This window comes from Petaurus breviceps, unplaced genomic scaffold (assembly GCF_028583685.1).
Source record: "Petaurus breviceps papuanus isolate PSGF00001 unplaced genomic scaffold, PetGlider_PUasm1.0 181, whole genome shotgun sequence".
In the NCBI taxonomy this organism is placed as follows: Eukaryota; Metazoa; Chordata; class Mammalia; order Diprotodontia; family Petauridae; genus Petaurus; species Petaurus breviceps.
The window spans coordinates 2,308,634-2,336,528 of NW_027185784.1; the positions used below are offsets into that span (position 1 = coordinate 2,308,634).

The window sequence follows — 27,895 nt, forward strand, 5'->3', positions numbered from 1 at the left end:
AGAAGAAGAAGAAGAAGAAGAAGAAGAAGAAGAAGAAGAAGAAGAAGCTGTAGGATGTACAGCAGTCAGTCATACCCTGGTAAAATCAGCAGATGGGCTAGACCAGGTTGCGGCTAAATTACAGGCCTCAAACCTGTCCATGAGTTAAAGGTTGTCTACCCCAGGTATGAAGACTTCCAGCAGTATAGGTGGATGTGAATAGTTTGTTTCAACAGGCCATAAAGGAGGCAGAAGCAGGTGCTGTGTATCTCTTAGAGCTTGGTTAGAAACCAAAGATGCCAAGGTCATCTGCTGCATTCAGAGCCATCACCAGTTGTATTGACTTTTGTTGTGCCACTGGGCACTGGTGACTGAAAGAGGCTGATGATTTTGTTTAACTCTGTCTCACTTAAATCAAATCATTTTACCCATGAGTCAAAAATGTCTTTGATATATTTTACAGAGATGATTTATAATTCCTTGTTTGTGATGCATTAAAGCCTGTTATGCTCCTCTCCAAAATGCACCTCTCCAAAAATATGAATAGCCAGCATTCCTATAGGTATCTAAAATTTGCAAATTGTTTTCCTAAAATAAAGCTATACTATATTGACTTTGGTAGTAATGCATGTATAAAGAAAAAAAAAATTTCACAAGGATATTTTGGAGAGAAAAAAACTGCTATTGCTATCAAATCCACATGGATAATACTGTCAGAGTCTGAGAAAATAATTTTTGCTTGGAGGTCAGTGTCAAAGTGTAAGAGAAGAGGTAGGGACTCACCTGAGATCTCTCAAATTCCCCTCCAAACAACTTTAAATAGTGTCTTAAAATGAATTCTGGAGTGGCAGAATCCACAAAAGAATGGGTTGAAATAATTTTCTGGCTCAAGACAATTGAGAAAGTTGGCAGGAAAGGTCTATTGCTCCAGGGTGAAAGTGGAATGCTGCATAGGCAACACTCGGGCAAGCTGGGAGCAGGCCTTGGGGCAACTGAATTGGTGGTAGCAGCTTTCAGAGTTCTCAGTCCACAGACAGGGGATTAGACAGCTGGTCAAAAGGAGATTACAAGGTTCCTTTTGCTGGCACCAGGTGCAGGACTCTGTTGCATTGCCATATGTATATCCAGATTGTAATACTGGGACTCAACCCAAGGGTGAGGAGAAGCTTTAGCACACAAGCACTTGCAGTTACAGGGGAGAAAGGATCCTAGTTATAGTTACAGGGTGGAAAGGAGTGCTGGTGGCCACTCACATGATAGGAGAGTAGTAAAAACACTTCTTAGATCATACCACCTTAGAACAACTAAAAATTTATAGACCTCCAGAAATAGCACTGAAGACAGCTTTACAAAAATCCTGAATCTTGGGACAGTGCCCCTCCACCCTGGAAGCAGAGTCCCATTTTAGCATGGAGTTAAAAGTCAAGAAATAGTTTGGGAAAATGAGCAAACAATACAAAAGAATGTGACCATAGAAAGTTACTGTGGTGACAGGAAAGATCTAAACAGAAACTCAGTAGACAACAAGCAAAGCCTCAAAGAAAAATGTAAATTGGTTTCTGTCCCCCTCCCCCCCCCCCAAATTCTTGGAAGAGCTCAAAAAAAAAGATTTAAAATATCAAATAAGGAGGTAGAGAAAAATGGGGAAAGAAATGAGAGTGATACAAGAAAATAATGAAAAAAGAGTCAATAGCTAAAATACTGAAGAAAAGAAGACCTTAAAAAACAGAGTAGATCAAATTGTAAAAGAGCCACAAAAATCCACTGAAGAGAAGAATATCTTAAAAAGCAAAATTGTCCAAATGGCAAAAGATATACAAAAAGTAAATGAAAAGAAGAACTACTTAAAAAGCAGAATTGGCCGGATAGAAAAGGCAGTACAGAAGGTTACTGAGGAAAATAATTCCTTATAAATTGGGATTGAGCAAATGGAAGCTAATGAATCCATGAGACATCAAGAAACAATAAAACAAAATAAAAAAGAATGAAAAAATAGAAGAAAATGTAAAATATCTCATTGGGAAAATAACTGACCTGGAAAAATAGATCCAGGAGAGATAATTTAAGAATTATTGGACAATCTGAAGGCTATGATCAAAAAAGACCCTAGACTTCCATCTTTCAAGAAATTATCAAGGAATATTGTCCTTATACTCTACAATCAGTGAAACAATCAAATCAGTGAAACAAACCTCCTGATAGGGTTCTCAAAATGAAAATTCCCAGGAATATGATAGCCAAATTTCAGAGTCCCCAAGTCAAGAAGAAAATATTGCAAGCAGCCAGAAGAAATGATTCACATGTTGTGGAGCCATAGTCAGGATAACACAAGATTTAGCAGGATTTATGGTAAAGGATCAGAGGACTTGGAATATAATTTTCCTCAGGGCAAAGGGAGTAGGATTACAACCAAGAATCTTCTACCCCAAAAAACTGAGTATAATCCTTCAGGGGAGAAAATGGATAGCCAATAAAATAGAGGTCTTTCCAGCTTTCCTGATGAAAAGACCATAACTTAATAGAAAATTTGACTTTAAAATGAAAGACTCAAGAGAAGCATAAAAAGGTAAATAGGAAAGAGAACTCATAAGGTTAAGCTGGTTATATTCCTATATGGGAAGATGATACTTGTAACTCCTAAGAACTTTTTCATTATTAAGATAGTTAGAAGTATATATAGACAGAGAGCATAGGTGTGAAATTAATATGGTGGGATGATATTTAAAAGAAAAACAAAATTAAGGGGTGAGAAAGAAGAATGCATTGGGAGAAGGGAAAGGGGAGAGGTAGAATTATCTCACTTAAAAGAGGTGTGAAAAGAGTGGGGGGGCAGAGTTAGAGGAGGAGGACAACTTGAATTTGACTCTCATTGGAATTGGCTCAAAAGAGGAATAGCATACACATTGACTTTGGTATAGAGATCTATCTTACCCCACAGGAAAATAGAAGGGAATGTACATAAGAGAAGGGCAGGGAGCAGATAGAAGGGAAGATGGATTGAGAGAGGTTGTAGTCAGAAACAAAACGCTTTTGAGGATGGAGAGGGTGAAAGGAGAAAGAGAGAGAGAGATCTAGAGAACGCCACAGGAAAATAGAAGGGAATGTACATAAGAGAAGAGAGAGGAGCAGATAGAAGGGGAGATGGATTGAGAGAGGTTGTAGTCAGAAACAAAACGCTAATGAGTCTGGAGAGCGTGACTTTATTTAGAGAGAGAGAGAGAGAGAGAGAGAGAGAGATTAACATGTATTGTTCTAGGTAACTCAGTTTGGGAGGCTCCAAAAGAAAGCATGGGAGAGAAGAGGCATTAGGCTGCCTATCAAACTGAAAGTCTACAGAGTCAATGACCACATTGTTGTATGCTTGTGAAACTTGGACAGCATACCAGCACCATGCCAGGAAACTGAATAATTTCTATTTAATTGTCAGGAAAATTCTGATTCTGAAGATCACCTGGAAGGACTTATCTTTATCTGATACCTTAGTACCAGACACTGAGGTTCTTTCTTGAGCTGAACTGCAAGCATTCAAACTTCTACTGCAGAGACTGCAACTTCAGTGGGCTGGCCATGTTGTTTGAATGCCAAAAGCATGTTTGCCTAAAAGACTATTTTACAGAGAAATCACATAAGGCAAGTACTCACATGGAGGTCAGAAGTGATACAAGAACACTCTCAAGGTCTCTCTTAAGAACTTTGGAATTGATTGTGAATCATGATAGACACTGGCATAGGACCATCCAGCATGGTGTGCCAACATCAAAGAAGACCCTGTGTTCTATGAGCAAAGCAGAATTGCCGTAGCTCAAAAGAAATGTGTGATGTGAAAATCTAGAGATACCTTCACTCCAGATGTTCTTATGACCTATTCATGCCTGACCTGTAGTAGATAGAGTCTTCTGAGTTCTTACTGGTCTGATCAGCCATAGTCAGACACAATGGATCCTGACCCCCAATATAGTGATGTCATTTTTGGTCTTTGAGAACAAAGGACACCAACCAACCAACCACTACTAGGTTTGTGACCTAAATAGATTAAATAATAAAAAAAAAGAAAAATGACCTATATGTACAAAAATATTTATAGCAACTCTTTTTGTGGTGGCAAAGAATTGGGAATTGAAGGGATACCCATCAGTTGGGGAATGGCTGAGCAAATTGTGGCATGTGATTATGATGGAATATTGTTGTACTGTAAGAAATGAAAAGCAGGATGCTCTCAGAAAAAAAAAAATAGACTTACATGAACTGATACAAAATGAATTGAGCAGAACCAGGAGACTATCATACCTAGTAACAACAATATTGTATCAACTGTGAATAATTTAGCTATTCTCAACAATATTTATGATGAAAAATACTACCCATTTTTTATGAGAAAGAACTGATGGAGTTGGAATGTAGAATGAAGCATGATTTAGAAAAACAAACTTTTAAAAATTTTTCTTGTTTGTTTTTTTGTCTGTGTTTTCTTTCACAACATGACTTAACATGGAAATGTTTTCCATGAGTGCACATGTATAACCTGTATCAAATTGCTTGACTTCTCAATGAGGGGGGCTTAAAGGGAGGGAACAAGAGAATCTGGAACTCAAAAATTATTTATTTATTTACTTTTAGTTTACAACATTCAATTCTGCAGTCCCTTGAGTTCCAAATTTTCTCCCTCTTCCCTTCTCCCCCAAGGCGGCATTCTATTTGATATAGGTTCTACAAATACCTTTGCATTAAACATTAGTCAAGTTGTAAAAAAGAGTTATAACCAGTGGAGTGAACGAGAAAGAAGGAACAAAACAAAACACAAAAGAGCGAGTGAGTAGTTTGTTTCAATCTGCATCCAGACTCTGCAGTTCTTTTCTCTGGACGTGAGTCTTTTGGATTTGTCTCATAACGTTGCATTGCTGAGATGAGCCCAGTCTATCAAAGTTAGTCATCACAGATGCGATGTGTCTGTAATTGTGTACAAAGTTCCCCTGGTTCTGCTCTCCTCACTCAGCATCAGTTTACATAAGGGTCTCCAGGTATGAAGTCTGTCTGCTCCTCATTTCTTATTGCACAGTAGTATTCTGTTGCATTCATATACCACAGCTTGTTCAGCCATTCCCCAATTGATGGGCATTCCCTTGATTTTCAATTCTTTGCCACCACAAAAAGAGATGCTATAAATATTTCTTTACATACAGGTCCTTTTACCACTTGTATGATCTCTTTGGGATACAGCCCTAGAAGTGGTATTGCTGGTTCAGAGGGTAAAGAAATCAAAATTTTTAAAAATGAATTTTAAAAATTGTTCTTACATGTAACTGGAAAAATATTAAACATAAAGGAGAATTTTTACTTGCTTGATTAGGAGATAAATAATATTTTCAATTGTTCTATTCCACATACCTATAGGGACTGAATCTTTAGCTAGTATTAAATTTTTTAATAAAAGAACAGGCATGGTAGAGTGGGAAAATGGAATAGACTTGATATCAGAATGTCTGGGTTCGTCCTAGTTCTGTCAATTCCTTACCCTGTGAAGTTGGACTTTTTGGGTCTCAGTTTTCAAATCAATTGAATGGGGATAAATGAGATGTACTCACATGGAGGTCAGAAGTGATACAAGAACACTCTCAAGGTCTCTCTTAAGAACTTTGGAATTGATTGTGAATCATGATAGACACTGGCATAGGACCATCCAGCATGGTGTGCCAACATCAAAGAAGACCCTGTGTTCTATGAGCAAAGCAGAATTGCCGTAGCTCAAAAGAAATGTGTGATGTGAAAATCTAGAGATACCTTCACTCCAGATGTTCATATACTATATACACCTTATAACTTTGCTGCTAGGAAAGTTCTGTAAAATATAAAACAGTATATAATATCATTAGAAAGGAGTAATGGAGAACTAGTAATGAATTACATTGAAGGATTTAAGTCCAAGAGTGGGTCTTAAATTATCTGGCTACATTTCTATAATTTGATCCTATAGGTTAATTGTTGTCTTCATTTTGTGCTGTGTGTATCTGGCATCCAAAAGTAGCTTTCTTTATGAGCAAAAGAAATATTGAAATACCCCTCCCCCAAAACATTCTCAGTCCTTTGATGAATTTTCTGGAAACTTAGTTTTGATATAGACCCCTATGTAGAACAGAACAGGTTTAGCTAAAGTGAACAGGGTTTAAATTGCCTTGCTAAAACTCCAAAGAATGGTTTAAAAACAGAATAGTGTGCTTTAAAGGCATTTCTCTAGTAGAGGTGCTCATTTTTATTTCAAATTATGGACTCGGGTCTTTCAACACATACATTTACTGTTTTTGGAACAGACTGTCAAATACCAGATGTAGAAGAAGGATATGGGACAAATAAAATAATAACTGGCAGTTTAATAGGAATGAATAATAAAATTCCCTCAGTATTAATTCAAAAGAAATCATATTTTCCATGTTTTTGTGATTGTGAGCCCAGTCACCACAGAAAGGACAAACATCAATTAAAAAGACACACTAATAAAGGAAAGGCCAGTACTGTGAAATAAGTCCAGAATTTACATCCCACTACCCTCTGCCAAAGGTAGGATTTGAACCCAGGTCTTTGTTACTCCCTTCTAGTTGTATCTGCAAGATCTTAGCATAATAGGGTAGTGTAATGCCATGCATTATCAGCTTTGCAGAAGAATGCTATGTTGAATAGCTTTTAAGGTTCTGATTACACAGTATAGTGAATGCTCTATTTATTCAGCAGTAAATTAAGGTAAAACATTCACAGAAAATCAAGGTACAGCATTCACAATATTACAACATATCACAGAAAATCACAACATAGTATTCACAACAGATTATCATTAAAATGGCCACATATTTTCCACCATAGTGGCCACAATCTTTTGAACAAAATACAATCATCTCAAAGTACAATAGTCAAAGTCTTCCACTGATGGGGCACACTAAGTTAACTCAATCAGTCACTTATTCAGCAGTCAATTACTAAGTATCATTAATCACTAAGTATAATCATTAGAAAATATACAAACCCTCCATCCCTAGGTCACTAGTAAACTACAATTTCATCACTACTCAGTTCCCATGGAGAGGTCTTTTCATCTTGACTCAAGGCAGGCAACTCCTACCTGAATCCACCAGTCACTTGTATTCAAAGGCAGACAGCTCCCAGTTCCTTGTCCAGCTTTCCAGATAGGTCCTGCTCCACACTGAAGTTCACAGGGGTCAGTCCATCTCAAATTCTTCACAATTTCTGTTCCTGGGAATTCAAGGCTCAGCCAAGGCACAAACAGACGAAGTCCCTGCATCCTGGTCATGCTTCCTCAGTCTTCTGCAACTCATTCAAAAAATCAGAATCACCTTATCCAGCCTGGGGCGGGGGGCGGGGAGGAGGGAAAGGGAAGGAGCTCCTGGGCTCCTCTTCAGAAAAAGCTCTGCCACCACAAGTTCTCAGGAAATTCTGTCTCAGTTCTCCATTCTCATTTCTCTTCTGCAGCTGCTCTGCCTCCAGATGCTGATCCAAGAAATTCTGACTGTCCCTTCCTGGGGCTTTTCCTTATATACACACAGCATTAGCTTCCTGTTTCAGCCAACACCTTCCTGTTATGTCAGGAACAGGGGTTCATACCTTCTGTTTCTTTCACAGAGGTTTGCTTAGTTACTATATGCTAAGTACCTGCTTACTTGCCAATACAAGAAAAGGTCACCAAATTAATTACCATTACAAGTAGAGATGAAAGAAAGGCAGTTTTAAAGTTCCTCTCGGGTTTACAATTACATAATAGGATGTCAAGAATATATGGAATCTCTATTTATTTTAAAGAGTGGTTTTAAAAACTCAATATATATGATTTCTTTATTTTTTTAAATTAACATTTGATTACATTAGCTCCCATTTCAGGAGCATTTTCTGGTGTTCTAAACACGTTCTTAGCAATTTATCTGTATTGGAAATTTATTAATAGTCATACAATCTAATTGAACTTTTCACAGTGCCTGGCATAGAGTAGGTACTTAATATATGCTTATGATTGATTGATCAATTGATGAGAGGAAAGTAAGTAAAATTATTCATTGGACATATATTCTCAGTTTGCTTCCCTAAATTGGTTAAGACACTGATTTGGTCAAACAGTTCATCTAAGTTCATTCACTGTTAAATATTTATGAAATTCTTTCCATGGTCAATGTATGTGACTTCTATACATTCAACTTTCCATTTATAGTCTGTTTTGATGACAAGCTGTAATCTAATCAATGCCTCATTGCTTGGTTAGCTTTAGTAGCTATTACCTGTTATTCATCAGTGAATTTTATAATCTTAATAGTTTCAGCTTTAATTAGGAGGCAATAACTATATGGCTGATATAAATGCCTGGAATCAGTTTAAAGTGGTCTACCATTGCTGATGTATGTGTACAACAAATTGATATTAAAAAATTAATCATACAAAATGAATAATGATAATAGCTGACATTTACATAGAACTTTTTGTTTTTGCAAAGAATTTCACACATATTATCTGATTTGATTCTAATAACAGCCCTGTGTGATAGTAATGGAATGTGGAGATTCCCCTGTATTGGGCTTGGTTTTCAAATTGATTGTATTAAAACCCAGAGCTTGTTAATCCCACTTGTGGGATGGACTTTTTGATGTGAAAAGAAAGTCCTGAACTGGGAGGAGCTGGTGATGTAGATTTGGAGAGACACTAGAGAGAGTCAGAAGATCTTTTTTTTGGAAAAGCAGCACCTCGTGGGGAGAGAGAGAGGCTAAGAGAATTGCTGGTGGCCGCTTTGAATTGCCCTGGACTTTTGAGACCTGCCCCCTGAGCTGCCAAGGACTGAGGAGACATGGCTGTTTTGCTGGTACTTTGTCTGTCTGTTTTGATGTTATTTTGCCAGATTTGTCCACTGGTGAAAGACTGTCCTGTTGAAGAAGTCCTGGAACCTGGCATTTGGTTAAGAAGCCCTGAGACTGTCCTGCAGACAGAGAGTGAATACTGTCCACTGGTGAGGGACAGTGCTGTTGTTGCAGGGGTCTGGAGACTGTCCTGCAGACAGAGTGAATACTGTCCACTGGTGAAGAACAGTGCTGTTGTTGCAGGGGTCTGGGAGCCTTTCTGTTGGTTCAGAAGCCCTGAAGAAGGATTTTCTGGTTGTATGTTTACAGAAATCCTGGGAGAGGGCTTTGCTAATGTGTTCAGGGGTTCTAGGACTGTTCTACAGACAGAGGATAAATTCATGAAGGGACTGGCAATGTATCTTGTGGCTTTGCTAAGCCTTGTCTCCCCAGGAACTAAGATTGCTGAGAACTTGCCTCGTGTCAAGATGAAGAAAAGAGCTCCATTTGGGTATTAAGTGCTGTGTTTAAACTTGATGTAACTCTGGGGTAGATTCAATTGTGATCCAGGGGTGGGGAACTTTTGACCTTATGTTTGGAAACTAATCTCCATTTGAGAAGAGGGGCTTTGTGGTGAACTAAATGAAGGTATAGCCTAGGGGTGGAGAAGTATTTAGAACAGAGACTTTGTAATTGATTGAATGATTGGAAGGTCCTGGGGTGGGGTAGTCCTTGGAGATTATTTAATCACACTTAGTAAATGCTGTATTTGGAATGATGTCATGTTTTGATCTTCTCTGTTCTGGGTTTGTTACTGAATAAAATAGAGAGCACCTATGCTGGTATTTTGAACCTGGGAAGTTGCCTTTGCTTGGTATTATATTACACCCTGTGAGGTAGGTACTATTATTCTCCCCATTTTATAGATGGAGAAACTGAGGCTCAATGAGATTAAATGACTTGTCCAGACACAGATCTTTTGACTCCAAATCTACTTTACTCAATCAGTAGACATCTTAAATTCAATATGTCCAAAGTGGAATTAACAATCCCTTGCTATCTCTCACTCTGTTGTCAAGCCATATCTATTCCTCCTTTGCAACATCTCTCCTATATACATGATGAGGTACAGGCTCTGGGAAACCCCCTTGGGCTCTGATATGATGAGGCATTTGCATGAGGCCATAAGACTTACATTGTGGTTGGGCCTAAACCTCTGTTACTAGCCTAGCCCTTCTTTGTCCATCTACTTCCCACCCTTGAGCCTATCAAAATATCAATCCACCCTCGAACTGGCCTAGCCCACCATTGTCTGTAGTCTCCAGGTACCTTCAAACAACTTCCCACCCTTAATCACTCATTGACCTCATCTGACTTCTCCTGAAGACCCTCCCCAAACTCTTCCTCTAGACCACCCCTAGATTCCTCCTACAAGCTTCTGTATATAAGACTCCATCTCACACCATGTGGTGTGACAGTGCCATAGAATTTTCTAGCACAGACTTCCTCTGCATCCAATGCAAGTGAACTTTTAATAAACTTTGCTTTTCTTTGGCTGAGAGAAGACTTGAGTCAAATTCATTCAGCAGGACCTGGTGTGTTGGTATTTTGGGGTCTAGAGCACCCATAACCCTATACCTCATCATTTTATGGTAATCTCTTCTTACATATACCCACTTAAGTCATGTCACAGCCCTCCCTCACTAAATTCACAGTCTACTGCAAGTCATGTCATTATTTTCCTGTCATGGTCCTCTTTGAAAACAAAGGACAAACACAAGGGCAAAATCTCATCTCTTTAGGTCTGGAATAGTACAATACCTTGCTTATGGGTCTGCCTGCCTCAAGTCTCTCCCCACTCTAATCCTTCCTCCATTCAGCCACCAAAATTCTTTTCCTAAAGCAAAGGTCTGATCCTGTCAGCCATACCTAGCTTCCATACCCACTCCCCCATATTCCTACCCCTGCCTAATCAATAAACTCCAGTGACTTCCTTTTGCCTTCCAGGAGCAAATACAAAATACTCTGTTTGACATTCAAAGTCCTTCATACCCTAACCCCCTCCCACTCTTCCAGTGTTCTTATATCTTTTTCCTCACTACATAGTCTTAAATTCAGTGACACTGGACTGGCTATTTTGCCAATAAGTTACTCTATTTCTCAGTTCTGGGCATAAGAATGCTTTTCCTTCTCTCTGCCTACTGACCTCCTGCCTTCTTTTAAGACCCAACTAAAGTCCTATCTGTTACTAGAAGCCTTACCTAGCCCCTTTTAATTCTAATACCTTAGTATTGTTAATTATTTCCCCTCTATCTGGTGTATAACTTGCTTTGTATACAGTTCTTCATTCTCCCCCATTAGATTGTAAGTTCCTTGAGGGCAGGAATTGCCTTTTACTTTTTTTTTTTGTATTCCTAAGGTGCTTAATAAATGTTTGTGGGTTGATCAGTTTTTAATTAGATGCATTGCAGTACAGTTGATAAAATCCCTGGACATGGAGTCAGGAAGACCTGGATTAAAATTCTGCTGTTGGAATTTACTGTGTGACTCAGAACAATTTCCTTAAACTTTTCTATTGCATCATAGATGGGTTACCATTTGGTGGAGAAAATTCTCACTCTATGATACCATACATTCATGGATTTGATTTTAAAAAAAATCTTGAACCATCTTGATCAGCTAAATTGAACAAGTTTAACATTGAAATGACTATGAGCTTGCTTGGAATTTCCCCCTCCCTCTTACTGAAGCTTTCTATTTGGATTACACCAGTTAATTAGTAAGCAATTATCCCATTTCTATCTTTGCTTTAAAAATAAGAGGAATACATGGGTATTTCAATTCTTTGTCTCTTCTGATTTCTGAGCAAGGAGGCTAACTTAATATGCCTCCTTATCTGTAATCTTCCCCAAACAGTACAATTTGAAGGATTCTTTTATTTTGGTATATTTGAATAAAGCAATTCTTCATTAAAAAGGAACCTTATAAAATGGGCTACTTTTTCTGAGTTGGATCACACTGTGCTAAATAATGAGATATGGGAATACTGTGAACAGCTTGACTCCTCCTGACTATTACTTAAGAGTCTGAAGTGTTTTAAGCGAGACTATGTCACCATTAATGAGAATGACACAAGAGGGAAAATCACTTAAGGGCTTTTCTCTGTTTTGAGAGTTCAATAAAACTGTTGGATTAAAAAAATAATAATAACATCGTGTTATAACATTACTAGGGCCAATGAGTATTTCAGAATAGTGGTATAGGAAACACATTATTTAGAGTCAGAGAATGTCAGAGCTGATCAGGACATTAGAGAGTATTTTGTCTAGTCTTGTAACAGTCCTAGAAAAGAGAAATTATTTGGCCCAGGTTATGTAGAATGTAACCTCCTTGAAGGGAGAAGTTATCTTTGTTCTTGATTTGCAATTTCATTCACATCCCCAGTGTTTAGCAGAGTCACTGGCACCTCGTGAGCCTTTAATAAATGTTTGTTGATTGAGATGGAACTTAGAGAACTGGGGCTAGAATTGGTGCCTCAAGATTCCCAGGATAATGTTATTTGGACTACATGATGATGCAAAAAAGAAACTGACTTGAGACTTCTATGTGGCTAACATGCAGTAGGCAGTCTTCCTCTACTACAGGTCTCCTTTCCTAACTTTCTTGGGGATAAATTGGGTTAAGGGTGATTTGTGTCACTGAAGTTAAGGCATTGATTGTTGTAGTTCTTCAGTTGTGTCCTACTCTTTGTGACCTCATGGACCATAGCATATCAATGCTGTTCATGGAGTTTTCTTGGAAAGGCTATTGGAGTGATTTGCCATTTACTTCTCCAGTTCATTTTACAGATGAGGAACCTGAGGCAAATAAGATTAAGTGATTTGCCCAGGGTCACACAGTCAGTAAGTGTCTGAGGCCAGATTTGATTGATCATTATTACAAATATTTAATTGCTTATTTTACTGTGTTGTAAAATCAAGGTTTCCCCACCATCCTCATTGTGTATTATGTATTGTTATAGGCAGCTAGATGACACAGTGGTTAGAGTGCTAAGTTTGGAGTCAGGAGGACATATCTTCCTGAGTTCAAGTCTGGCCTCAGACACTGACTAGCTGTGTGACCGTGGGCAAGTCATTTAACCCTGTTTGCCTCAGTTTCCACATCTGTAAAATGAGCTGGAGAAGGAAATGGCAAATCACTCCAGTATCTTTGCCCAGAAAACCCCAAATGGGGTCATGGAGAGTCAGACACAACTGAACAACCACATGTTAGATACCTGGAATATGTTCCACCTCCAGTAAACCATTGTCTAGACTGTAACTTCCTTAAGGAGAAAGATTGTTTCACCTTTGTCTTGGTATCCTCAGCACATCGCATAGTACCTGGTGCATTATGAGCTCTAAATCATTGCTTGTTGATTAAGTGCTTCAGATGCAGTTGCAAATAAGATTCTATATTTCGGTGTTATTCTGTGTAGGTTGACATAGCTTCTCTCCAGTCAGGGGTGGGGGTATGGAGGAAGCAGCTCCTAAGTGAAACAGTAGGATAATTGTCTTTTGCTCCTTTGAATCTTTTCAGAGTTGAATCTTCCAGTTGTTCCTTCTGTATGTTTGAGAGAGCACACACAGGTAAAACTGAGCACTTCAAACCAACCTTCAATGACAGAGAACTCTCGTGGGAAACACCCTGGACCGCTAAGGCCCTTTTGGAACTGGCCTCATCAGCTGTAAGTTCATTATCCTGGATTTTGGGGTCCAACCCCTAAATAGAAGAAGGAAGGAGGAAAACACATCGTGGATTTGGAGAGTTGACATGCTTGATATGAATTTATTTCATTACTTAAACTTTTCAGGTACTGAGTACTTGAAAGAAGATGCCATCTTTGGTTTTTCTTTGAAGCTCATCTATCATAGGGTAATCTTTGAGGTTAACCAGGCTCCTGATCAATCAGATACCTTCAAGGAAGCTGAATTTAAAATTTTCAAACTATATTTGAAAACTACATTAAAAATCCCTCTGATTATATAGTCAAATGACATGTACAGTTACCTTTGTCTAAGCCTAGCGGTGACATATAAGATATCATGGCGATAATGATGTTCACAGGGATATCAAACATTACAGTTTTCAAAGCATGTCATAGAAAAATACTCCTTTAAATACTACAAGGAAAGATGGCAACTTACAGTTCTCTCTAGAGTAAAAAAGACTCAAATTCTTATCCAAGACTTAGAAGCACTTACCTTTTTTTTTTAAATCATCATTAAGCACCATTGCAACACTAACTTGTATTCACTAAGTAGCCATGTGCTTACAGGACTAGAACAGTATTCTGTTCTAGACTTTAAACTGCTCATTTTAAAATAAGGGCAGTGGGCAATTTCATTTTTTTTTATCAGTACAGAAAAAGTAGTTTATTGGATTTACACTTCTTTTGAGAACATATTATGAGGATTGCATATTTCTTTTTCTCAAATACCATTAAACTTGTATGCTATTTTCTTTTGACAAAGAAAATTAAATTTTTAAAATATTGTATGCATTGAACCAACTTAATTGCCTTGAGATATTGGATGTTTCTACTGATGGATTTAGCTAGTGAATAGTCAGGAAATTACTTGCTGACCTGAGGAAACCAGAGAGAGACAGAGGGCCAGAGACAAAGGAAGAGAATATATATATTAGAGAACATATATACATCTACATAGTACACATATATGTAAATAAGAATTATTTTCCTGGAAGGCATACTAAATGACCTGGAAATATTCATCACTTCTTATGTGATATGTAATCTCAATCCTGGTTTTATAGTTTGAGTGGATAATTGAAATTTTTTAAAGTGTTTCTTTTATTTATTTTTAGCAATTTTTTTTTATTTTAAGATCCACATTCTCTCCTTCCCTCTGGCCCCTTTTCCACCCATTGAGAAGGCAAAAAATATGATTTCATTCTTCATTTGAAGTCATGTAAAACATATTTCCATATTAGGCATGTTGCAAAAAAAGCAAGAAAAATAAAGGAAGTGAAAAACAAAATGCTCCACTCTGATCTCAGAGTTCATCAGTTCTCTCTCTGGAGGCAGGTAACATCATCCTGAGTCCCTTGGAGTTGTCTCAGCTATTGATTAGAGCAGATAATTGGTTCACATTTGATCATCATTATACTGCTATTACTGCATACAATGTTCTTCTGGTTTTACTTACTTTATTTTACATCAATTCACGTAAGTTTTGCCAGGTTTTCTGAAACTGTCCTGCTCCTCATTTCTTTTTTTTTAATATTTTATTTGTAACCAAGATAGATGCTTTTTGGAAGGGGGAGGGCAGGGTAATTGGGGTTAAGTAACTTACCCAAGGTCACACAGCTAGTAAGTGTTAAGTGTCTGAGGTCGGATTTGAACTCAGGTCTTCCTGACTCCAGGGCCGGTGCTCTATTTACTGCACCACTTAGCCTCCCCTGCTCCTCATTTCTTATGGCACAATAGCATTCCATCACAATCATATACCACAATTTGTTCAGTCATTGCCCAATTGATGGGCATCCCCTCAATTTATAATTCTTTGCCACCACAAAAATAATATAGCCACTTTTTCAAATTGCTTACCTTCTCAAGAAGGGGACAAGGGAGGAAGTGAAGGAGAGAATTTAGAATTAAATTTTTTAAAATGAATATTAAAGTTTTTTTGTTTGTACATAATTGAGAAAAAATTAAATTAAATGTTAAAAAAGAAGTGCTGTATTTTGCTACATATAGGTCTTCTTTTTCTTTGATCTCTTTGGGATAACAGACATAATAGTTGTATTGCTGGGTCAAAGGAGATACACAGTTCTATAAGCCCTGGGTATAGTATAGATAATTGAAATCTAAAGATATTTCTCAAATTTTATTTAAACACAGACATACCTTGTCACATCATTTTTATCAAATTTATCATCTGTAGAAAAGCTGAGGAAAGTTTGTCTCCTCTGTCTGTCACTGTATACCCTCTGGTGATGGTGCTAACAAGCACCAGCATTGCTAATAGCTAGACTCTGGTTGAAAGAAAGAAGGGGGTTAAGAGCCCAAATCAATTTACAAATTGCTAATCAGCCTCTACATAATCAAAAGTTGAATTTATTATTCTTGCTTTTCAGGAATCAAACACCAGCCCCCGTGACACATAAGCAGCTTTTCAAAGCCAAAGACTTGTCTGTGATCATTAAAGCATATGTGTTGGTGACATCTTTAACACCTCTGCGAGCCTTCATTCATTCAACTGGTACTATTTGGAATCCACCCAAGAAAAAACGTTTTACTGTTAAGGTAACACTTTTATTAAAGATGTTTATGCAAAGTGAACTGAACAAAAGTAAAGCTATTTGAATGACCTTTCTCTGACCTTTATGATTATCAATTCCCATTGAACAGAGAATCAGTCTTTCTATTGCTGCAAGCAGAGATTTTCATTTAATAGAACCAGAGATCATGTTCAGAAATAGCCTGGAAAGTGTCATTCAATAGGGACTAGTAGCGCTATATTTATTTTTTCCCTAAACTCATTATTTTAGTTCAAATTTTTGACCTGTCACAGAAACTACTTCTTAGTCATAGTGCTAATATTTATTAAATGAGTGGTCATCAATATAGCAAAATAAAAGTAGAATTAGTTTCCCTTTATCAACTCTTTTAGCCTGCTCAGTAGGAAACATAGTGACTGTATTGTTATAATTGAGAGTTTTAAAACATGCATGGAACATTAAATACATGGTAGTGTCTTTACAAATGTAAACTCTAAACTAGTACCCCATATGCTATCCGAGGAAGTGATAGTGTTCCTGAAGAAAACAAAGATGGAAAAAGTAGCTAGACAAGAGGGTCCTCAAAACATAATTTTGAGAATATTGTGGAATCTGAGCTTAAGATGTATTAAATAATGCCAAAAGTATAGGAAAATCTCTGACACTATTACTTTAAAAGGTATCAAAGAAAATGTCAATGACTATGATTACTTTACAAAAAATTGTAAGATAATACTCTACACTCTATTGATGACATTCTTGAGTGAACTATTAAAAGGAAATAAGCAGGCTTTCATGGGTGATATTCCACAGTAAACCATATCTTTATCATAACACAATTGACTGAAAAGTGTAGAAAATGAAAAATCTCACTATGTATACACTTTGTTGACTATAAAAAGGTATTGAATTTTGTAGAGTGAAATCCCACCTGTGGGCTTTTCTTCAATAAGACATTTCCCATAAAAATGCCAAATTTATACATGATTCCTTGAAAGATGTTCAGTCATTCCCCAATTGATAGAAATTCTCTTGATTTCAAGTCCTTTACCACCACAAAAGTAACTGCTATAATTATTTTGTACACATGGCTTTATTTCCTTTCTCTTTGATGTCTTTGGTGTATAGGTCTCATCGTGATATTGCTGGGTCAAAGATGTAGCAATATAAATAACTTTGTTCCTTGAAGCTCTGAGTGTTAATATTGAACCAATAATAAAACTGGAAGATGAACACTCACCAAAGATACTCCCTACTGTTATGGAAGAGGTCTAATGTGAAGTCCAAGTTAAAATAAAATTTCCAGTATTTTGTGAGAACCCTCACTGGTGATGCTTTTTGGGGGGATTATATTGAATTTATTGTTTAAAGTCCTAGAATATAACATAGCTGCCTATATGAGATTCATGGCTATACAAAACGTTTGGATTAATCAAGCCAATTGGATGATGAATACTTGTCTAGATTATAATATTTACCTGGATGGATAATTTATAAATCTTGTCTTCACATATGGGGGAAGGAGAGAGAGAATTATCTATCTATCTATCCATCTATCTAAATACACAGAACTCTTGAGATATAGATATATCTATGATATAAATATGCATATCTATAGATATAGAGATATAAATGTACATTAATAGATAGAAGTCTTTTGTTTATTGTTGTTTAATCATTTTTTAGTCATTTCCACCCCTTCTTGACCCCTTTCGGGGTTTTCTTAGCAGAAATACTGGAGTAGTTTGCCATTTCTCTCTTCTCCAGCTCATTTTACAGATCAGGAACTGAGGAAAAGTGATTTTCTCAGGGTCACACAAGTAGAAAGTGTCTGAGTCTGAATTTGGACTCAGGTCTTCCCGACTCCAAGCCCAGTATTCTATATGCTGTACCACCCAGTTGCCCTAGATATAGGTATAGTATAGATATATAGATAGACAAAGAGACATTTCATGAACTGGTACCATAATTAAATGGAGAAAGAAAGTAGAGAGTAATGTTTTGGGACTATTGTATTACTTTTTTAGGACCCAGTTTCTCTCAAACATAATATATGTCTGCTAGTCATAGAGTACTACAATCACCAAGGAACTAAAGTTGAAAGGGCAATAGCGGTGCATGGTGAGCATGATCAGACTACAATACATTTTGAATTAGGCATTATGCAGAAAGTGTCATAAATATGACCTCAGAGAAATGTGTGACTGGAACAAAAGGTAGCCCACAGTAGGGATGAGGGATGACTAATGCACTGATGGAATACTTACTTCATTTGTATCCTGAAGAAGTCAGTATAATATAAAGATATCCCTCAGAAGTCTTGATGGATGTCTTTTGCTGAATTTGTTGGTGGACATGAATCATAGCTATTCAAGATGGGTATTCATTGAATAGGTTGCATTTTGCACAGTAGGAGGGTAATCCACATTGATGAGATCACAGATCCACTTGAAGTATCAAGTGCCCTGCCCCAGACTAATGTTTAATAAATGTTCAATTGACTTGACTTGATTTCCTAAATTATTAACATAATTTGCCATAATTTTGAAGAGGATGGAAATGTTTTCAAGGAGGAAATAACTATTCAATAATTATTTAGACTCAGAATAAACCAGATTACCTCAACTGAAAACGAGGTTTAATGGAGATATGTTTAATAGATAAAAGGGGGCTATGGATTCCACACAAGTGAGGCTACTGAACATGAGGGATAGAAAATGAAGAGTGTATGGTTGTCTCTGTCTCAAGGCAGTGAATTGACTATGTTTAAATTTTAAGTCTTCAGTCCAAAACTTTCGAAATTTTAAAGTAAGCAGATCTAGAGCATTTCTTCTGAAAGGCTAGCTTTGCTGGTGTTTACATTGATGGCCCAGGAATCATAATTTGGTTTCCTTTTAAAGGGAGCTATGGATGCCTCCAATAATAGAAATGTTTTCTTTTCATTTTCAGTGGAAGAATGGAGTCTAATAGCGTCCTCCATTCCTTCCCCAGGTTGGAAATCTTTTTGTGTAATTTTTTCCCAGCTAGTCTTTTAAGGAGTCACAGTTGGTAATTTGTATCTTGTTTTTTATCCTTACTTCTGCTTTCCTTAATGCTTTTCTTTTACTTTGTTGTCTATAAAAACAAGGCAAAAAGCAGAGAATTTTGTGGATCCATTCCTTTAAGAGGAAACAAAAGTATAGACAGGTTTTGATATTGTGGTTCCCCTTAGATGTTCATTCTTTATTCACTACATTGTTTCTTATTCATCATTTTTTAGTACCTGTGGGACAAGTGCCAGATGTAGTGGTGGTACAGAAAATTATGCAAATCTCCTCATTCCTTTCCTCACTTTGGGATTTGTATTTTCCAGGGCTAGGCTGACATTTCCTGTACATTACAGTAAGCCTGCTGTCGAAGGGAGACTGCAGACAGCAGGCTTCAATAGTAAATGAACAAGAGGGCAATTATTTCCTTAAAATGCCAGAATCCTACTTGATGCTGTAGATAGGCTTCTAGCATATGAGGAAATATTTCATTCACACTTCACTATTTATTGCTTCTGCTAGAATACTAGCTTTTACTTGGTCTCATTTAAATCACCCATTCTTCCTTCCAAACTGTGCTTCTGCTGGGTACCTTCAGGTGAAAAAAAATGTAGCAGAAACCTTTTTGAAACACTGGTGTTTGGAGGCAAGACTAATACACTTCTCTTAGGCCAACCAGCTTATATCCGGATTTTAGTAAATGCAGTTGTTATGATTTGAGGAAGATGATTTGACCCTGAGTATATATAAAACCCTGCAATAATGAGCGATGCCATTACTATTTAAGTTTATAGCAGTTTGGTTTGTGACTTTATCCCCTTCTCTAATGAGTCCTGAATTCAAAGGTCCAGGTTACTAGTCAGATCAGTAGGGGTTTATGTGCTGTGTGCACTGAGGCAAGCCTGCTAGGTAGGTTATCATTGGCCATTTATAGAGCATTCTGGCAGCTGAAGGAGGAATGAAAGCAATAACAGATATAACTATGAGCTCATTTATTTCCAATCAGGTCTGCTGCTGTGATACTTTATCTTCTAAAGCTTTAGTGGGAGTTGGGAAAATAGGAAGAATTATTGGTACAGTGATGTGAATTTAAATATAAATTTGGAAAATAATAGGGAAAAGGACTACATTTAACTAAATGCTTAAAAAATACTCTAAACCCAACATCCTATGTATATAAAATGAAAAGGACTAAGAATTTGAGAGTTAGCTATTTTCTGAAGGTCATATTAATGTAAAAAAACAGAATTAAAGCAAAAGCTATGTATTAGAGCATGCTTACTGTAGCTTATAATATGATATTAAAACATATGTCTTTTTTGAGTTTCTTTGAGGTTAGAAAGGATGCTATATCATTTCAGTGGTGGCTATGATGACTCCATTTTTATATTATTTATTCAAGAATCAGATGAAAAAAGCTTATTTTCCAAAACAGAATATTCAGGTTATTTCATTTCTATTGCTGCTACAGCAGCAGAATCATCCCAAAGGCTACTTTTAACTATTTGAATAAAGGTCGTCCAAGGGTTATAATCAAAGTAGGCACTTGAGGGTTCTTGGATCCAAGCTGGAATCTTTGGAGCACCACTTCATATTAAGTGGGACTAGTGGTCCCATATAAATGTCAGTGAAAATCTGAATGAAAGAGAAGCACTGCAGCTAGTATCATAGTCTTAAACTCTGTGCCCTTCAGCAAAAATGCCAGAAAGCAGAGCCTCTTTGCCCTTTGTTCACTGGAAAATGAATAAATGTCTAATGAAAAGTCCACTTTTGTCACCTCCCGCAATGGATGGGCTATCTGGTCAATGTGAGTAGAGTTGATTACTTTGCCTCAAAATTATAGCTGGAATGATTTCAGATTTCTACTGCAAGGAACCTAGACACAGGCTTAATTTGTCCATTAGAGAGACAATCCAAAGGAATTCTTTGCGAATATGACATTTATCCGATGGCATTTTTGAGTCACAGAATGTAAGCAATGGAAGGAAACAGAGATTTTCAAGGAAAGTTACCACATTTTTAAAATAAGGAGATCAGGCTATGTGAGTTGCTTGAGGCTGCATTATCTATTTAAAGGAGGAGTTGGCACTAGAACCCAGGTCTCCTGTTTTCCAGACCCAGGGCTCTTTTTTCTGTACTGGATTTGGTTTGTGGGCATTAATTATTCAAAAAGTTCTATGGGGATGATTTTTTAAAAAGAATCCAACTGTGCCCCAAAATTACTTGACTTTCTTTTTTTCCTTTCACTGTTTCTAAATCAAATGTACTATTTTGCAGTGATTTTGAAGTGTGTTTCTGTTAAATGCAGTAGATGGAGACTATTACCTGCATTTCCCCAATATATTCACAGAGCCCAGAAAGAAGGAAATCACAAGAAATTGCAGCTTTTCCTGCAGGTTGATGTCTGTAAGAAGCTTCTCTAACTGAAACCTAAGTTAAAACAGTCCTTCTGCTTGCCCTGAAGTCATAAATCACCAGTATTCAGCTACTGCTGCAAGGCTGTCAGGGGGCCAGTCTTCCATCTCCAGTGCTTATACTCCCACTCCTGTCAATGAAACCAGTATCCCTGCACAGAAAAGAGAGAACTACAGGTGGCAAATAGGGAAACATTATCATTTATGAGGCCCCTTTCCAAGAAGCTCTGAATCCCTTTTTAGTTTTGAAAATCTGATGTAAAGTTAGTTTCTTTATTATCAGTTTTTGCAATGCCCTTGATGATATTAGGTGACCTAGCTCACATGTCTTCCCAGATTGACAATAAATAGCATCATCTAAAACAAGGCTAAATTTTCACTCTGGGTTCTTTTCCCAGTAAGTGCTTATTCTTTGATCTTCATTATAAGGCTGAAGCTGTAGACCTGGTACTAACTCACTGAGCATCTGGTCCATTAGTAGGCACAAGAGATTTATACCAGCTATAGAAAGAATGCGAATAAAACTATGATCCCCAGGGTCTATGAGAAGGGTTGATAAAAAAATATATATGTATATGTACATATATTTGTATGTATACATATGTGTGTATATGTACACACATACATAACTGAACCTACACATATTTGAATTTAACCATAGACTACAATCAGTGTGTTCATTTAAAAGTATGATTTTAAATTAACACAGTGTATATAAATATATGTATCTAGGATGATTTATATCAATTAAAATCCTAAAGTACATACAAATTAGATGTTGGCAAGGTACCACTTAGCTAATCAGTCCAAGTTGGTGGTACTGCAGTAGAGACAGCACTAGAAATGAAAATGAGTGCTAGTTGCACCTCTTATTTCTGCCATGGGTTAGTCATGTAACCCACACAACCACCCAACATCTCTGTTTCACCTTCTGAAAAATGGGGAAATTATGCAGGTCATGTCTTTCTCACAGGGTCATCAATAGGAAACCAAAATGATGTGAACATACTATAAATAGGTATTATAAGAGGGTATTGCTGCTATTAGTATTACCACATATTATCTTGATATCCAAAAGGTAGATTATTTTAAAATGTTATGCTTTTAAGTGTCATAAGGCCTGTTTTGGTATACATGAATAATTTCCATACATGCTGCCAATAAGGATGTTGTATGTGTTATGTATTGCTAACCCCCGAACTTAGGTTATTGTACATAAGTAAAGATTGACTATTAGCAGATTTTTGCTTTATTAATGAGGCTCCTGGTCCATTCTGAAGGATATTGCTTTATTGTTTCTTTGCAAATAAGCCATAAATGATCATTAAATTCCTGTCTTGATACATCACAAAGGCATGGAAATTACCCAAAGGTTTAAAAATCACTATGTTTGTTTCACTTATATTTTAAAAAATATTCCTTCCCCTCCCGCAGAGTCATCACTATAACAGACTCTAACAAGGAGAAAAATACAGTATAGCAAAACTGACTAAACACAACCAAATCTAACATTATGAATAGTATTGCAGACCCACAGTTTCCCACCTCAACAAAGAAGGGATGGATAGATGTTCTTATATCTCTTGTTTGCTACCAAGTTTAGAGATTATAATCATATAGCATTCAGTTTTTATTTCTTCTTTTAATTTAAAATGTTGTAGTCATTGTGTATGTTGTACTTTTGGTTTTGTTTTCTTCACTTAGTATCACTTAAAATAATCTTTCTATGTTTCTCTGTATTCTTCATAGTCATCATTTCTTATGGCATAGTGGTATCCTCTTATATTTGCATACTGTAGCTTATTTGGCTATTCTTTAATCAATGAGGATTTACTTTGTTTCCAGTTATTTGATACTACAAAAAGTGCTATAATTATTATTTTGGTATTTTTAAACTTTTTATCTTTATCTTACCTTTTCTTTTCCTCCAAAATCTTTGAGTTTGGGGTATACGCTCAGCAATGGGATATCTGGTTCAGAAGCTATGGGTATTTTAGTCACTTTGTTAGCATAATTCCAAATTACTTTCCAGAATGGTTGGACAAATGCACAATTCCATCTGCACTGTGTCTATCTTTCAACAACCCTGCCAACATTTACTGCTTCTATCTTTGTTATTGCCAATTTGCTGGATATGAGGTGAAACCTCAGAGTTGTTTTCATTTTCATTTCTCATTATTAGTGATCTGGGGGAAACTTTCATATAGTCTTTAATAGTTTGCAGTTTATTGTTTAAGAGGTTGTTGATAGCTACCCCTGTGGAATGCAAGCTCCAGCAGATTCCATTTAGCTGGAATGACTCCACTTATGGCCTGTGGCACACTGTCTATCTGTCTGTTAAAATGTAGAGAAGAGTGTCACCATTTTGGCTAGAGCAACTCAAGAGGACCATCTGCTAAGGGTAGAGAAGAAGACCTATCTGGAATTTGAAAAAAAGAACTCATATCCACTATAGCAAAGGCCTTTTGAAATATTAAAGTAAGAATTCAATTCATTTTAATTCAACAAGCATTTACTTTATTATTTAAAATAAAATTTTATTGATGTATTTTACTTTTATGTCACCTGTATTTCCCACTGTATCTTTCTCCCTCACCCCATTTCAGGGAGACATTCTTTATAATAAGAATTTTTTTTAAAGGAAGAAAATAAGTTGAGCCACACTAATCAATATCCTATCAAAAAGTCTGACGTTATACTCAATGTCCCCATCCATACTTATATTGAGTGTTCTCCATCTCTGAAAAGAAGTGAGGGGTAGAGGAGTTGCCTCTTCATATCTCTACTTTGGGGTCAAGATTGATCATTATCATTTCATATCATTCATTTTTGATAATTTTGTTATACAAGTAGTGGTTCTTTCCCTAAGAATCAACTATGGTCAAAGCACTGTTGCAAAAGCAAAAAACAAAAGGGAGTACCTGACCTCAAATTGTTTACATTCTTCAAATTGTTTACATTCTACTCTATTGTTATTAAAACTTTGTCCCTTAATAAAAACTAGAATTTTGTTAAAATATTTAGGGCAGCTCTCCAATAGAAAATGAGTGTATATTGTTCTAGTCTCACTCTTCCAGAGTAAATCTGGCTACATTTCTCTTCAGGTTTCTAGGGGTATCTCTGAGAGGCTGGGAATGCTTTTCTCTAATGCTATCAGCCTGAGTCCCCATTCCCATGTTCTTCCCCCACTTCACTGTTAACTTACCCATAATTAACCCCCCAGTTCCATATAGACAACTAACATCAATTAGTTTTACACAGGGGTTTTTACTTCTAGGAAATAGCAAAAGAGAAATACAACATTTTCCCTCAACACTTTGGGAGGGCTTACTATCTGAGATATGAGCTTAGTCACTGGGGAATTGGATTTAGACTTAACACAGTTTCTTTTTTTCAAATGAGTTTTTATTTTTCACAGTATTATTGTTATTCTCCTTATGCCTCCCCCTTCTTCTCCCAGAGAGCCATCCCATATAATAAAAAGTATTTTAAAATACAAAAAAAGAAAAGAATCAGCACAACTGAATAATATGTTGAAAAAGCCTGAACACATGCAACATGCAATACCTGTGGATCTCCCACTCCCACAAAGAGGTAGATTGGAAGTATCCTCTCACATTTCTTTATTAACACAGTTTCTACAAAGAAATTTCTACATACATCCCCACCAATGTGGCAGAGTTGCTGGATGAGGGGCCTCAAGGTTGGGCCATCTATAACATTCAGGAACATTTTCTTTTACTGACATGTAGTAAGAGGTTTGCAAAGTGAGACCTCAGTTTAAACCTACTCTTGATTATAGCTAATGTAAAACTATAACCTTAATTAATGCATTTCTGTGACTAATTTTACCCTTCCAAAGATAAGCAAATAGACAAGCTAGCTTATAAATGTTAATTACACTTGCTCCCCAAAAAATGTAGTTGGCTGATACTCAAGGATTTAGTGGTCACCTAGGGTAAGATAATTAACTCCTTCCATATCCTACTGTGCCTAGAGAGGTAATGACTTAATGCTATTTTTGTGTTCTTCCTTTAGTCAAAATATGTTATTAGTCAACTCTATTGGCTAATTTTTTGTAAGAGTGTGAAAGTATCAGAGTTGACTGCCCAGGAAGAAATGTTGCCCTTTCCAACAGCTGGAATCTACAATTCCTTAAGCCCTTGGGGCTTAGATAAGTGATTGTAAATTAATCTATGTCAGTTATTTTTCTTTCTGCTTTTGCATAGAAGAGAGTCTTTCTTGGTTTGCTTTTCACCTCCATGCTCTCAGTTTTAAAGAAATGAAGGAAGCATTAAGAGTGAATGATGAGCACAGGGTAGGGGGTAAGGGGATAGAGAGAATAATTTCAGCCATATTTCAAACCACCTGAGTAGATTTTAAATATCCACAGAAGAATGAATCCTTCTAAGTATGATAATCTTTACATTTTTGGCATCTCTTATTATTTCTTTAGTGGATAAAGTATCTAGGGCAGAGAGATATAAAAGGTCAGAGAATCGATGATTCCACCACTACAAAATAATGAAAAAATTGTTAAGCTCGTCTTTTGCAAAAAATAGGCTCTATTTTTCAGGTAAAAAAGAAATTTTACTTAAATTTTCCAATAGTCTCACTTTCCCCTCGGTTTTGAGAAAGGATTCCTACCTAGATAATAGTTGAATTCAATTTTAAGTTCATTCATTCATCCATTTATTCTTTCAACAAACCATATACTGTGTGCAGTGCACTGTGCCAGGAGCTTGGAAAGATACAAAGATAAATAAGAGAGTCCTGTTCTCAAGGAATTTATAATCTAGAAGGGGAGATAAAACACAGTCACTGATAAGTAAAAAACAAATTAGATTATGATAAATGCCTAAGAAGAATGCCAACTGCCATGAGAATTTAGATGAGATAGGGATGACTTTCAACTGGTTATGGGGAGTGGAGGAGGTAGAAAATCAGTGAAAGCTTATAGACTCATAGGAGTTAAACCTTGAAAGGATCTTCAAGATCATTTAGCTCAACCCTCTCACTTTAGAATGAAAGAAACGGAAGCTCAGAGAGGTTAAGTGATTTGTATGGTCAAAGAGCTAAGTGTTAGAACCAGGTTCGAAGTTATGTCTGCAGACTCCAAGTCCAGCATTCTTTCCATTCACTGGGGATGTAGCAAGGAACCAGGGCCTTGAGGAATGAATAGGATGTTAACAGGCAGATATGTGTGTGGAAGGAAAGTAGAAGGGTGTTCCAGACATGATAAACATCAAAATCAGAGTCACAAGGGTGTTTTGTTGTTTTTTTTTAGTGGACAGTGAGTAGTTTCACTGGAGCATAGAGATTGTGAGTAGAAGTAATGAGATGTGCACCTGGAAAGGTAGGCTAGAGTCAGATTGTTCAGAGAAATCTAGGGAGTTAAATATAACTTATTAACAAGGAGCCCTTGAGGATTTTTGAGCAGGAGAATAACATGATGCTATGAATGGGAAGATAAATATGGCATGGAAGTTGGGTTGTATCAGGGATTCACAAATTTTTTGTGTCATGGATCCCTTCTCAGAATAATATTTTTTAAATGCATAAAAATACGTGAGATTACAAGGGAAATAAATTTTATACACACACACACACACACACACACATCAAGGTCATAGACTTCCTGGTTAAGAGTACCTGGATTATAGAAAGAAGAAATTAGTGATAGGAAGAACCGTAAAGAGACCAATATGTATTCAGAGATTTTTCAACTAGGCTAAATTCATTCTGATGATTACCTGAACTTCCTCAATTCAAGGGTTTTTTTCCCCCCCTCTAACAGTAATTAGCGTTGTAAGAAATTCAATGATAGAAGCAGAATCAAGATGGCAGAGCCATCTTGGAGTCAGAGCCAAGATGATGGAATAGACAGAGCATTTTAGTCAAACTCTCCCCAAACTCCCCTCTAACAACTTTAAAATAATTCATCAAATTGGATTCTGAAGTAGCATAACCAACAAAAGATTAGGATGAGACATTTTTCCTTAAAAGGTTGGAAGAAGAGGCATGGGTTACTAGGGTAGAGGCTGGCTGGAAGCTCAGGGCAGTGGCAACACCATCCATAGGCCTTAGAGGCAATGTGACAGTCACAGGAGCAGTAGGACTGGGAACTCTTGCTGTCTAGAAGCACTAAGGGGTTTGGATGTTTGATCAGAAAGGAATGACACAGGACCCCTATACAGGCACTGGGTGCAGAAATAGGTGCCATTTCACAATTCCATTGACTGTTACCCAATTCTGGGTCACAGTTCCAGCATAGAAAGGAACACTAGTGGTTGTGGTCCCTTCTTGGGTAAGAACCAGAATGAAGACCAGGAGAGTAGCAACTGCACCTTTCTCCTGGTCACACAACCTTGGA

The 27,895-nt window shown here is 36.9% G+C and overlaps 1 protein-coding gene across 3 annotated transcripts in view; it reads left to right on the top strand.

Moving 5' to 3' along the window:
• The window catches only part of CPED1 (cadherin like and PC-esterase domain containing 1), a 433,414-nt gene that overhangs the window by 133,974 nt on the left and 271,545 nt on the right, over positions 1-27,895 (top strand). For all 3 annotated transcript variants that reach the window (XM_069087089.1, XM_069087090.1, XM_069087091.1), the window contains 2 exons: positions 13,380-13,527; positions 15,939-16,107. In XM_069087089.1, coding sequence (XP_068943190.1) covers positions 13,380-13,527; positions 15,939-16,107 — 317 coding nt within the window. The remainder of the gene's footprint in view (positions 1-13,379; positions 13,528-15,938; positions 16,108-27,895) is intronic.